Source organism: Cuculus canorus, chromosome 7, assembly GCF_017976375.1.
Source record: "Cuculus canorus isolate bCucCan1 chromosome 7, bCucCan1.pri, whole genome shotgun sequence".
NCBI classification, from domain to species: Eukaryota; Metazoa; Chordata; class Aves; order Cuculiformes; family Cuculidae; genus Cuculus; species Cuculus canorus.
This window is the reverse complement of record NC_071407.1, coordinates 30,975,094-30,989,981: the sequence shown is the minus strand read 5'-3', so window position 1 is coordinate 30,989,981 and position 14,888 is coordinate 30,975,094. Positions and strand designations below refer to the sequence as shown.

General features: G+C 37.0%; 1 protein-coding gene across 2 annotated transcripts in view; it reads right to left on the bottom strand.

Annotated features, from left to right (window-relative positions):
- DOCK1 (dedicator of cytokinesis 1) overlaps positions 1-14,888 on the bottom strand; it is a 321,093-nt gene that overhangs the window by 31,460 nt on the left and 274,745 nt on the right. For both annotated transcript variants that reach the window (XM_054072202.1, XM_054072203.1), the window contains exons 40-46: positions 13,441-13,545; positions 9,566-9,707; positions 9,287-9,365; positions 8,918-9,002; positions 6,727-6,813; positions 3,005-3,181; positions 1,784-1,867 (exon numbers count right to left, since the gene is read on the bottom strand). In XM_054072202.1, the coding sequence (XP_053928177.1) occupies positions 1,784-1,867; positions 3,005-3,181; positions 6,727-6,813; positions 8,918-9,002; positions 9,287-9,365; positions 9,566-9,707; positions 13,441-13,545 (759 nt within the window). The remainder of the gene's footprint in view (positions 1-1,783; positions 1,868-3,004; positions 3,182-6,726; positions 6,814-8,917; positions 9,003-9,286; positions 9,366-9,565; positions 9,708-13,440; positions 13,546-14,888) is intronic.

Genomic DNA, 14,888 nt, shown 5'->3' with positions numbered 1-14,888 from the left:
GAAACGAAAACTCATTTTTGCTTTCAATCACTGTCAAACCTGTGATGAATTCAGACCACTGCCTCACTTCGGCAAGTTTCCATAACAACTCCCCCTCCTGACACCAGCCGATATTTGGAAGTCAGCTCCCCACCCTGCTCCCACCTAGTTATGCTGCCTGTGTGCTGAAAACTGAACGAATTTGAGAGGCAGTTTAAGTCTTGGGATACACTAAATGTATATTAAATGTGTAAGGTAATTTATAATCACTGATTTCCACCGTGAAATAGCTAAACCTTTTAGTAAAAAGAATTTTCCGATATAAAAATACTTTTTGATCCTTTTTCTCTATTCTTCTAGTTCCTATTGTTTTAGGACTACAATACTGATGGGAAATTATGATTTAATACCACTGAATAATTAAAACACAATGTGATAAGCTGCCACACATATTTTCAAATAGTAATATTATTTTAATACACAAATGTCACGAAAGAGAATCTTTTCTGAGGAAAAGTATTGCAATTCATTTGAAGTATGACTATCACAGGCAAAGACAGAGAGCTGACATGAACTTAGTCTTCTGGGATCAAATTATTTTCCTGTATAAAAACTTAAAGCTCCTAAAATCTAATCTCCTGTAAAAGCTCATGAGAAAATAATAATAAAAAATACTCATAAATTTTTGCAGACCAAACGAGTTTTTATTCAGTGATAGTTTTATGTTCTTCAGAGGACTACTTTTTTGAATTCTGTATCTTTGTTTCTACTACTTCTAAGACTGAAGCCTATAGAAATGCAAATTATTTCCTTTTATACAAAACCAAAATTGAACATAAAAAGACAATGATGCACTTTCTTCTTCTACGGGAAAAACACTTCCAATCATATTGATATTTTTTCAGTTATTACGAAATTATCTTGAGACCACTGGAAAATGTCCAGTATCTGACTATGAAACAAAATTGGATTTGTTTCTTTCCTGAAAATATATTCTTTGGTAAGTGTAAATTCACATCTTTGTGCAAGAGAGGGTTCCTGCTTTGTCTGAGGCATTGGGTTGGAAACCTGGGTTCCTGGTTCAGGGATTATTACCTGTGTGATCTTACATTTAAATGATTTCTGCTCTAGCATGTCATCATACAGATACCAGGTAGTTTCACAAGCTTTATGAATCAATACTGGTTTGGTACCGTGTTAAGTTATACAGCAAATGAAGTAGAGGTTTAATAACGGTGAATTCACTAAATATTTTGCATGCAAGTTAATTTTTGCAACTCTCTCATTTAACATTCTGTGCTAATAGGTACTAGAAGTATACATTGTAAGTTTAATAAATGGAAAATATCATTTGAAGAAAGAAGTAAATATGTGAAGAAACACTGTCCCAGTTCATGCGAGCAGGACGAGGGATTCAGGCTTGAGCATTTCACCTCACTGTCTGAGATGAATTTCTGAAATCAGCTTGACAAAATGAAAATGTGAAATGAAATTGCCAATAACACTAACCAGTATTATTAGAAATATTCTCTCATTTGATACAGATGAGATGTTTTCAGTGACGGTTACAAAAAAAAAGAAAGAAAAGAAAGAAGCTGACCATGTTTGTTCCTTGCAAGTTTATCAAATGACAAATGATGTCAGATTTGAAAAGATGAACTTTAGCTCAAGTTCCAAGACACTTTTAAAAGCCAAAGAAAAGTACACAGAGTGAACAGATTAATGTCTGAATTTTCTTAAAAGTGACACTAAACTGTCTTTGTACAGCAGTTGGCCCCAAGTGACCTGACTTAAAATTATTTACCTGCCAAGCAATGAGATCCTTTAGTTTTTCAATCTTGTCATGATCTTCTGGATGCTCGTGCATATATTTTTCAGTAAAAAAAGCCTAGTCAAGAGTAAGAAAAATGAACAATTACTCCAGAAAATGAATCAAATCTATCAGTTAAAAATCACCTGTAGCAAAGGTCCATGGATCAGCCCTGAAGTTCTGCAAAATGGCAGCTACAAATGCAAAGTGAAAATCTAGTAAAGAGATACAGAATTTTACAGTGTCTCAAGATTATGACGTCAGTCTTCCATGAGCAGTAAAGTGGGTAGATGAGCATATGGTGATGAAGACCAAATCTCACGGGCAACCCTGCAAAGGACTTCTGCTTGGCACATTTCTTAAACGCCTTTTTAGCAGCTCCCAGGGCATGAGGAAATTTTCATAGAATCACAGAACAGTTTGGGTTGGAAGGGACCTTAAAGCCCATCCAGTTCCACCCCTCTGCCATGGGCAGGGACACCTCCCACTGGCTCAGGCTGCCCAAGGCCCATCCAACCTGGCCTGGAACACCTCCAGGGATGGGGCAGCCACAGCTTCCCTGGGCAACCTGCGCCAGGGCCTCACCACTCTAATAGTGAAGAAATTCCTCCTAATGTCCAGTCTAAATCTGCCCCTCTCCAGTTTGTACACATAATTTTGATAGATGAAATAGGTGACAGTTACAGAAGGACATAAAAGATGGATACAAGGACATATGGTGTCCCTGCCCATGTCAGGGGTGTTGGAACTAGATGATCTTAAAGGTCCCTTCCAACACAAACCATTTTCTGATTCCGTTATTCTGATTCTATGATTCTGACATGTCAGTCAGTATATACCTTCTCAATGTTACAAAATACACGTTGCTTGTTTACGCTGGCCTAATATGATTAATATTCACAACATAACAGATGCAGCATCTATAGTTTCCCGATGTTAATCTAATCCTATATAACTTTAAAAGCAACTGTCCACCATGTCCCTATGTAAGTGCTCTTGCTGCTAAACAGATTAACTCTTATTTCAAATGTAAAAAGGCAAAAAAATGTATCCAAAAATATCAGAAAGACATTTTAAAAAGGTAAGTTTTAAGCAATGTCCTATAAAGCACATATAAGTGAACGCTCACATAGTATTTACAGACATCCTGCATCGTTCCCAGAAAGTCCAGGCTCAGGAAGTGAAACACTGGAGGACAGAGATTTCTGACATTACCTTCTCATAGTTTGTGAACCCTCCCATGACTGCCGGATCTACAATGCCGTTAAGTAACATCGAAAGAGGGTTAATAGGTAGATTTGGATCATTTAGATGCTGTTGAACCATATTATTAATCTTATCATTTGTTAGCTGCATGGTTTCTATTGCATTTTCCAGCGGACTAATTTCAACCTAAAATAAAAACAAAAGGAGGATATAATTAAGGAGCAGAGTTTTCAACCAGCCATAGAACTAGCTGTCCACCAAACTAGAACTAGAAACATTTCAGGGATTTCAGAACAAAAGACATTTTAACCAATATTTAACAGAAAGGGTGGTTTCAGGCATTCAGATACTTGGTTCCTATATATTGCGGTAAATGACAGGATGATCAATATTAGCGGAGAAAGTTAAATGCATTCCACTGCTGCAGGATGGATTACACCTCAGCACAACATTTAGAAAGGCTCTGTCAGGAATCACGTGAGGTTTTTGGAGGATTACAGAGAACATCAGAGATTACGAGTTGGTGAGTTTTAGCAGCACAAAGAAGATTCAGCTTAATGTAACAGTAAGAAAGAAATGATAACTTAACATGGATTTTCTGATGGAAAATGTAATCCTAAGCAGCTCAAAAAACAAGAAGATATTTTTTCAGTGATTATGCTGGTGTATTTCCAAGGAAATCAAGTTTAATATGTTGAAGAGATGACTTCTGAGCTGTCCGCTGTGCCTTTTCCCACGAGGTCACATTTTCTTCATCTGAACATTGACAACTGAAGGCAGAAATTTTCTTTCTCCCATAACTTGGACTTCAGTGAAGGGAGGTCCTCAGATGTCTTCATGGGGTGACTTAGCTCTAACACTGTGTAAAACTAGCTTTTTTTAATTGACTCATCTCCAACTATTATTTATGACCAGATATTGTATCCTTCAGAACAACAGTTTTTCATATTAAAAAAAAAGCATTGAAATATTTAGAATATTGTTAAAATACGTACATTTATGAACTGGCTAAAAATTACTACATTGCAGCAACCCACAGTGTAGACAGTCCTCACCACAAAATTTAAGCCATAGCCTACTTACACTAAAAATTGATGTAGTAGGAATAGAAAAGGAAGGTTAATTGAGGCCTGTGAGGAAAATGCAAGTGTATATTTGATTACACCCTGATTTACATAAATGCTACATAAACAAAGAAGCACTTCTACCTGGCTATCAGTTGCTTACCATGTTTCTGAGAACCACTTATAATCAAATCTCTTTAGTTGTTGCTCTTACACCTGCCATCTGATTACAGCAATGATGTTTTAATTAGCATTTTAAAAAGTCTGCCTGGTGAATTATTCTAGAAGGCAGGTAACAAGCCCGATGCTTCTGCTCTGGCTGTGAAGTAGACCAGACTCAGATGGACAGATGAGGACTGCTGTTCAGAGCTGAATGTGTTACAAGTGGAATTTGGACAGGGAAAGTAAGTCCATATCCAACATCTGATTCGGCAAAAACTGTTGCAAACATCATGTGTTAAATTTAGGATTCTGCTATTTGTATTAATGGGCTTATAACTATGCAATAGTTTGTTGATGAACCATTGCTTTTAAAGTGCTTGAATATCTACAGAAATTAGCACTCATTGAGCTGATAGACATCATCTTTGACTTTTCTGTATCAGCAATCATGGCTTGCTTTCCCATTCTCCTTTCTTTTACCAAAAGCAGAGTGAGGACTGCAGCTCCAATCCTACTACATAAACTGTGCTTTGGACCTTACTAACAGCTATTGGTTAAAAATATCTGTACTTGTAAATTATGAGCCTTGTTCTCAGTAGCCTGCTAACTCTGGACACTACACAATCTATTCATTGTGAACAGAAATTATATACTCCTGATATATATGCAATACTAAAAAAATTAAGTATCAAACCCCAACTGAGATTAGTATTTGTACTTTTCAAAACCAAGTATAATTCAATATCCAGTTTCTATTTCACTGGCTGGCCTCAGCAAATTTTTCCTTTATAACTACTTCTGTCCAGCTAACATAGATCAGATGCAGAATAATGAATGTGTACAACTAATTGCTTGCAGATAATGAAAGGTTTAGGTGAAAGTACTCAGAAGAAATTTAAAAAGCAAGTAGATATAAAGAAATCATGCGTGTTCCTATGGGTTATGTAACATAGCACACCACATTTATTAAATTACTCAGTTCTCTCTCAGCACTGATTTAATATGATCTCACCTCTTCCTTTAAAGTTTCATCAATAAAATATGAAATGTGCCAAGCTACTTTAATTCATCAAGTTTAGTAAAACATCAATAATATCCGCATCCATAATCAAAGTTTAGCATTATAGGGATGTAAACTTTGCAATCATGCTTCCAGTATTTTAACTGACGGGAATCTTGAAGAAAGTCAATACCAATTTTGCAGTTACTATGCCAGACCTAGGTCAAAAGTTATCCGTTGCCGTCTTCCCACATAGTTCCATTCTGGTATCATTTCCCACAAGTTCCATTCTGGTATCATTTTTCAGCTATGCGACAAATATAATCCTTACTTACAAAAAGCTTATAGAAAGCACTCTCCCAGGATTTACACACATTTTGATGACAAGCATAGCACTAAAGGTGCATGTGTACAAATTGCCTGCATAAGGCAGCCTGTCAGGCTCTGCTCTTAACTCGTAAGGAAAAGACACTTTAATCAGATTTGCCGACCTTCATAAAAAACACTTTTTGCAATCATGAAGATAAAATACAATCTTCTCTATCAGGATTATACTGAAAATACAAAATTCATTAAAATTTTCATGTGTTTTGTTCAGCTGCCTTTTACTGTCAAAAATCACATTCATATTCTGTTACTATAGACACCATAGTAATTTTCTGCATTACTTCTTTTCCTCTAAATACAACTGTCCAACTCAACCTCAATGGAGCAATGAAAAAGGTTTTAATTAATCATATGCAAATTGTTCTTTTCCTTAAAAAATAAGCCTCCCAAGAGAGATTTAAAAACTCTGTAACAATGTTTTTATTGCTACTTAAAAATTACAGCTGTGTAAGAATAATTTCATCTTAAAGGCATTTAATGGATATGTCTTATCTAAACAGTCTAAATGGTAGAACAGAGAAATGTATAATTTGGAGTTACTCTGTGAGGGTGCTATTGTATATTTTAGCTGAATGTGGAAAAGAAACCAAATCAACCTTTAATCACAAATGGTGAGTAAAGAAGGCATGCAGACACATACAATGCATCCCATTTACAGGCATATTTTGAATAAATTACTATCAAAATACCTAAATCCTATTTTCCAAAATTCAGTCTAGTTTCATTTTGATACAGCAGAGTTTCCCTACACCACTTCAGGTCCCTCTTCATTTTAGGCACACGACTTACACCACAGGCTGTAAGGGCTCACCTGCTGAAAGCCAGAAATGCTTTATAAAAAGTACTTTAAGCACTTGATCGGACTTTGTCCTAAAGGCCTGGAAGAGTCAGCCTGCGTTTCCTTTTATCAGGAGTGGAAAAGCATTACTTGAGTCACCCTCAGCCAACAATCAGCATCTTCAGCAAGCAAGTTCCCCTTGTCTTAGCATGCCAGATATAGCCACACTGATTGCTTGTTCACAGAGCTGAAGCAGAGTCATACAGAAATATAAATGCTCCCTGGCTGTATAAGAGCTCCATTCTTTTATGTAGTCTCAATAAAGCCAAATTGATCTTACCATGAAAACTGATTTGACTTCAAACCACCTCAGAATCCCTGGTAATTTATACGCTGTCACATAGATGGTTCTCTCAATCCACATATTCTGCAAATACAACATAAACATCACGTTATCAGATTGATGGCTTTTATCTTATGCAAAGCCTTAAAACATTATCATCAGGAAAAGGACTCACAGTAGTACAGACATTACGGAGCTGGGGGAAAATATCAAACGAAATCTGCCTGGGGAAACGATGGAGATTTAAATTTGATACACGATTCAGCAGCGAAGAATTGCTCTCGTACCAATGGAGAACACCATGTAAAAGATCCACTGGTTGTACTATTACTAAACTTTTCCCAAGTAACTTCTAGAGCTTTTAAGGACCATCCTTCATAAAACCACAACCTTGACACAGGGCATGCTTTTTCCCCATGCGGACAGAGGTCCCTTTTCCTGGGGAGGCTGTGTCGTTCCCATCCTCGGAGTTTTCAAGACCTGCTGAGGGAAAGACCTGAAGCAGCTGAGGCTGACCCAGGGGTTGGCCTGAGCTCTCATGAGGTCTCATCCTGATCTGTAGGTCCTGACCTGGATTTGTGATCCTATGATTTCACCTGAGCTGCAAACTGCAATGGATTTGTTGTAATGTCTCCTCACGGGTTTGAATTTAAGGATATGTGACTTAACTTCTCCTCCTATATATATATATTCACACGTATATTGGCTCATAACCGATGTCAAAGACATCTCTTGATCTCTTATTTATTATAAAGCTTTTTTAAACCAGAATTTATTCTATTTTCCATTAACAGAAGAGCTTTCCAATTGATTTAGATATATCTAAATATTTTTAATCCATGCTCAAAACACATTATAAACTGTTGCGCTCTGGTCTAGTGTTATGGTTTTAGAAAAATAGAATTTTCTATCTCATCAGCTAAACCCACGTGGATTAGCAAATTAGCAATTTTTAAGATGACAGCCACCATGAGAAGTGAAAGACACTAAAGGAGTCTCTGAAGGAATACTTAGTCTTACCTGTAGGAAAACAAATACTCAGCATTTATTGGCACATCGATTAGATTAGAGCCTGCTACTACACAGGAAACTAAGTTCTTTGCTCAAGAAATGATGCACTAATTTATTACGTTAGTTAATCTACTACTTTACTACTAAGTACGCCCACTAGAACCCCTGTGAATAAAATGGTGTCTATAAAAAAGAAGGTAATCAACTTGATGTAACCTGTTGTAAATGTTTTGATGAATAAAAGCTGTGCTCAAAGGGAATTTTATTGACCATTAGATGAATCATATGGTATATGATATAGTCAAAATCAAAATAAAAAAATAGGGTATTACTACAAAAACATTTTTAGATGCCTGAACTAGGATGTTCATGGCAAGGAAAGTTTTGGCAAGAGACATCTATATTTTCAGGTACAGAGATTTTAAACTACTTCCTCAAAATAGTTAGTTTTTAACAAAAGAAATTCAGCTTTATCCATTTTTATTATTGGTATACTAAATTTATAGAATTTATTTTTCAACAGCCCAAACGTAATGAACGGTTCAGATTCTCAGAATGAAGGGGAATAAACAAGGAAACCTCCAAAAGGAGGCTTCAAACAAGGAAACCCCTCAAAAGGCTCTGTAGAGGGATCTGGATAGGCTGTATTGGTGGGCCGAGGACCCTTGTATGAGGTTCAACAACACTAAGTGATGCGTCCTGCATTTTGGTCACAGCCAACCCATGCAATGCTCCAGGCTTGGGGAAGAGCGGCTGGAAATCTGCCCAGTGGAAAAGGACCTGGGGGTGTTGCGTCAACAACCAGCTGAGCAAGAGCCAAGCACGAGCGTGAGCTAGGTGGCCAAGAAGGTCAACAGCATCCTGGCTTGTATCAGAAATTATGTGGCCAGCAGGACTACAGAAGAGATCGTCCCCCTGCGCTCGGCATTAGTGAGGCTGCACCTCAAATACTGTGTTCAGTTGTGCCATTGGATGATTAGATTGGGCAGTGGGAATAATTTCTTTACTAAAAGAGTGGCAAAGCATTGGAACAGGCTGCCCAGGGTAGTGATGGAGTCAAGAACCCTGGAGACATTAAAAAAAAGTAGATGTGGTCCTTCAGGACATGGGTTAGTAGGCATGGTGGTGGTGGCTGACAGTTGGACTCAATGATCTTAGAGGTCCTTTTCAAACTTACCGCAAACTCATTGTCTGGGTTTTTCTCTCCTTTTCGAACAGGGCGTGAATACTCAAACCGTTGGACTTCATTCACCCTATAGAAACTGAAACAAAAGGGAAACACAATCAAAATCAAACACTATCTGTTTAGGAATTGCTGCTAAACTCTTCTACGAGCAAAAAAGCTTATGCATAAATATAAAATGCTTACGGGATCACTATTACCCAGTGGATTGGATGGAATCTCTGCTAATATTAAGAAACCCCATTAAACGTCCTCATAATTACTTCTCTCCTTGGTTGTTTACCAGTTGGTTATACAATGACAAGAACTAGTTTAAGTGTTACAAAGGAGACTGATAAAATTGCAAAACCAGTCCAAACTCACCTCACGATTTGTTCTGACACTGGCCTGTGAAACTTAGATGGTAAATCCAGTTTTGGCTTTACAGTAAAGCACTGAATGTCTGAATTCAGGGGTTAAGAACTCATAGGCAAACTTCATTCACTGAGAGTGGGGAGTCCAAGAGGAATGTGAAGAAAGGACAGAACAACAAAATTAAAGTATTACACCCATAAAGGCAGAAATGCAACTGTCTCCCGCTCATCTTGGTAATAAATGCTTGAATTGTGCAGCTGCAGGAGCTGCTGAACAACCCAAGGATACACTGTCCAGAGGAGTTTTTAATGTCATCGCCCGGTGGAGATGTCGTTTTCATTTTTTCTGCGTTCGGAAACTGAGTCAATAACCTTGCTTCAAAGTCTTCACGGCGTTCATACTCCTTTCCCCGGTAAATGAAGACTTTGTTCTGGAAACAGATTGAGAGGTGAAACCCCAATGCCAGTATCCTCAGTATCAAACTGGGATTGCAGACGCCTTGACTACAACGGTGTTAAGTGAGACATTTTACATTCTTCAGACTATAATACAAATAATAGTTTATAAATATTTCATGCCATTTCAGTAACACCCAAATGGATTTTCTTACCTCCAATTCAGTACTGAGACCATTAAGCATAATCTTACCTGTAGGTGTATGTATAAACCACACTAATTTCAACTAGAGCCAAACACATGATTTCAAGAATCTATAAAACAGATGCCCATTTAAAATGTATTAAGACAAATTATCTTCTGTATCAAATCCAAGATCACCCTCTGTAATTCCTCTCATCCATCTTCCACATCTAATGGTGGAATGAATTTAAGAAAAAAGAATTAGGTGTTTTTAACACAAAAGCTTAGTAAAAAGCACTGATATGAGTAAGAAGAGTAGCAGAGAAAAGTATAAACAGAAAATACGCCAATTTTAGGAGGAAGGCCCACTGACTCTTTTAGAAAGACTGATACACCCCAGACTTCATATTAGTCTACTAGATTTTTGCCATTGTACAGTTCTCTGCACATAGCATAAGTTTTAAATTAAGTATATTTTATTTCTAAGTATTGTTTTCCTCTTTTAACCGTAAAGGAAATTAAGACAAATTTTACACAGTCCATTTATGTACAAAACAAGCACATTAAATTCTGAAGAACAATGTAAAAGATGACTTGCATATTTGGAACTGATCATATTGCATGTTGATATATTGCAGTAAGTTTTGATATGATCATTAACACCTGCATCTGAATATGCTTAATCCCATTACTCATCTCAAAATGAACACTCGGTAAAAACAGTATATAGCACTTATTGGGAAAAGGGTGCTATGACTAGGGGTAGAACACTGGAATAATTTACATTTGCCCAGTTTGGATTAGTTCTGCAGTGGTGCCTTTTGAAATGCACAGTAGCTGAAAGAATACTCTCTGTTTGGGAAAAGAAGCAGGAAAGTACAGATGCCTAAGACATGTACATATATCTGTAATTCACAGGAAAAATTACAGCAGAAGAAAAACCTTGTACTGAGGATTTTCTCAATTGGTTTTTCAGGCACTTAATAGCCAAATTTTCAGAGTTTTTATTGCTCATTTATTATAAACTGACCAATCCACAAGGCTTTTGTAAAGGTGATTTCCTGCGCTCACAAAAAAAAAAAAATGCAGTTGTGAAGTGAAAAAGCAGTTCAGTATTAATACAGCAGATTAACACAACTCTCCAATGTATCCCTTTGACGGTGAAGTGTAACACAGCGCTTCCATGGGAAAACTGCATTGTGCTCTCTGCATTTATCGCATATAACTATGTGGCTGAGTTAGAGGCTGAGACAAACCGCCCCATGGCAGTGACCCTTGTGATCCCAGGGCCACCCTTCTCTGGTGAACGGCTCAGGATCACTGGATGTTCCCAATGTTCCTAGAGGATAACGCGCTCTCTGTTGAGAGTGACTGCACACGTGACAAAATGTCACAACGATTCATAGCCAAAATCCTTTCTGCAAAGCTTTTAGTGATTTTATTGTATGTTCGTCATTTTGAAGATCACTGATAATGCAAGTCTTCCCTACAGAAGTATGAGAAAATCTTAATTCAATCACTTTCTAGAGGAACGGGTTGATCAATCTTAACAGACTTCTTCTTACCTGATATTAAATACTTTTTGCCTGGTAAAACTTAAGAAACTATTAATAAACATCTTGCAAAGGTCTTATTACAGCTTTTTTACTTAATGTGTCACAAACTTTTTTTTTTACTTTTTGATGCTTGAAAAAAGCTGTTGCTCTACATATATTTCAAATACCAGAATAATTCTTAGTTTTTCCACATCGCATCGCTTCAGAGTTGATCTTCTGATAAACACAGTAGCTTGCACGCCATCATGCCTTTGCGTCTGTTACTAACATATGGCTTTGTCAGTTTGCAGAATTGCATTTCATAAGCTTTGGGGCAGCTTGGGGTACTGATGGTCCTTCTACCTTCCTGCACGCTCAGAGTCTCTTTGGCATGAGTTGCCCAGCCGTAATGTGGATACAAAGCAGTGGGGTAGCACACAACAGCTCATCTCCGAATTTTTGTTTGAAAGGCTGCACACAATGGATACCGGAAAATACACTCTCAGCCCAGCAAACACTGTCTGGGGTCAGCTTTATTCCTTTCAGCTGCAAAGAACTGATAAATTTGTCAATCTTTCTCAGGTCCAAGGATGCCTGTAATACAACTTCCCAGGGTGTATGAAAACCTTCTTCTTGGGATGATTCCACAATTTTGATTCCTTCATATGGGCTTTAGTTATTGGTAGAAAAGAAGACTTTTTCTAAATGAATGCCTGGTTATTCAAAGAAAACGTTTTATTTCTTAGGATTTTTGAAAGTCTTTCCTTCTTCCTCTAAATAGTTTTAAAGTTTCTGTAGGGCTATCTAATCATAAATTTTCTACGAGGAATGATCATTCTAAGACAACTCTTTTCTGAAATTACCATGAGTTTGTTTCTTAACTTTCAATGCACCATAAATATATATTTTACATGCATTTTTAATATACCATGAAAGACCAGCTGACCACAACTAACCTGACAAAGCCAGCTTAACAGGCATTCACTAGATTTATCTAGTAAGCTGGGCTTCAGCACAGGTTTGGGCTTGCTCCTGGTATTTATTGTGCCATAATCTGAGAGAGTTAGCTTGGAATTACTCAGTTACAAACAGGAACTCATCTCCTAAATGAATGTTTCAAGGAGGAAACCCATTACCAGCTCCTGGCCTGAAACTAAATCTTTCTGAGTATCGTGGACACAGAGAATAATCTGAGAATAACAGTAATAATTTCATTCTTCTGTCTCTTGAACTACCTTAATCTGTAACTCTTCCACAGTGAGCTGGAGCGAGACTCCAAACTGAAAATCCTCAGCTCTTAAGATAGATACGAGCAGCACAGCAACTGAGCAGCTAATGTGTTATTTCCGTGTCACTGACTGGCAAGTGCCAAAGATCAGAGTATCATTATACAGATGCAATTCAGACATGAAATCTCCACCCTAATTAGCCACTGATTGAACTCCATAACAATCCCAGCATCAGTGGAAAAAAACTAAAATGTTATTCAACTTGTGTTAGTGGCATCAATCAAATGACATATTTTAAATTGACACAACTCATGAAAATCAATGATAAAAGATCGCTTTTAAAGGTATCACACACATCTCTGATATTCAGCTTAATTTTAGTGACTATGCTGGAAAGGATACACACATGAAAACATGTACGAAACACATACAAAAGGCTTCTCTACCACAGTGATACACCTATAATCTGTATCTATATATACCTGTCAGGCAAAAATGTCATCCTTTCAGATGGTGCTAGTTACTACCCTGATTTATGGATCAAGTGGTATATCTTAGTTTCTGATACCCTGAAGGAGTACACAGTATTGGACATGTTTGGACATGAAGAAAAAGCTTCTCTACTAAAATTCAACTATTCCATAGCAGAAACGGGAAAGGAAAAAACAATGCTTGTTTTATGCACCTGAAACCAAACATCAGCTTTAGGGAGATTGCAAATAACACTGACATACAATAATGAACCTTCTCTATAACCAAGGGTAATTTCCAAAGCAAGAAACTTTGCTATTTTCTGTGAAAAAAAAAGGTGAACGCTTACCCTTATGAATGTTGGAAATCCCTGGCCGTAGTATCCAACAGCAAAGTAGTCTGGTTTTGGTCTTATCACTTTCACAATGTTTTCATAGAACTGGGCTTGCTTTCTCTGCAAAATAAACAGAAGGAACTTTAATGACCTAAACTTTAAAGAGATTCCCTATACTTAAGATACAGATCTCTTATGCATATCTTTAACTTAAAGACACTCAAGTTTCATCCGCCCCTCTTTCTTCACCTTTTAATCAGATATTTGCCAGGATTTTGAAATAATAGACTGTGTAGATATTGTTTTGATGTTCATCTTGGTGAACCTCACTGTTCCACATACAAGATCTCAATGCTGATAAAGGTCAAGCATTTGCAAGGCAGCTCGAATTCCTGGTTGTGACACTGCCAATGCTGAAACACTGGAACGATGAAGCCCACACTGCTAAAACCAGCTCATCTCAATGGTACTGACTTCTCAGTTTTTGGCTGTTACATTTTATTACGTTTTTCTACTACTTCTTTTCCATATTTACAACAATTTATTTGCATATGGAAAGCATGCAGTAGAGAATTGCAGAAAAAAATATATCTTTTGGAATAAATACATGCATGTCAGATGCCATCTGTTTTAAAGCAGAATTCTTCTTTATCTTAAATGATGAAATAATAGCGAATGTGCAGCTTCAGACGATCTGTTCATTAACTTATTTTTAGTCTATTACTTTCTGTAAAAGAATGAATTCTGATTTGAGGGGAGGTTTATTACTGTTCCCCTACGACAGATAACAGTAAATAGCAAGAAGACTAAAAAGACGCAGATCTGCTGTATATTTCTCAGTTCATCTGTAGCAAAACTGTTTGTCATCTGTGAATTGTCTTAGAGTCTAGTATTTAATATTGCTTGAACAAAAGAGACAATAGGGAGAACAAAAAGAATCAAAAAACTTTAAATTTTATTGAGGGGAAAAAAAATAAGAGCTAGCATGCTAACGCTATTCGGCAGCAGCAATAACAAAAGCCAATGGGGTATGTGAGACACATATGGAAGCATGAATTTTGATCTTTGTCTTATTAAGGATGAATGCCAAATGCACACTAGTACTAATTTTTGTGAAATCTCTCTCTCAATTTCTCCTGTCTGATAAATAAAAGGCAGATAAACTCTGTTGTTTGACATAAGAATTGGAAGCTGTGGGTCTCCCCTATTAGAAGAGGAAGAAATTTCATTGCCATGTACAGATAACCCACATTTGCTTTAAACCACTGCCTGGAATTATGTCACTTAATGTAAACAATGACATATTTATTATGCAAGATGAATGGAGAAAAATACATAACACGGTATTACCAGCCATCAGCTATAATGTACAAAGTCTAAATTCAGACTTCCGATTAAAAAATGAATACAATACAGTAAGTAAAGAGTGGTTGCCTCTGTGACAAAGGCTGTTTGTGTTCCTG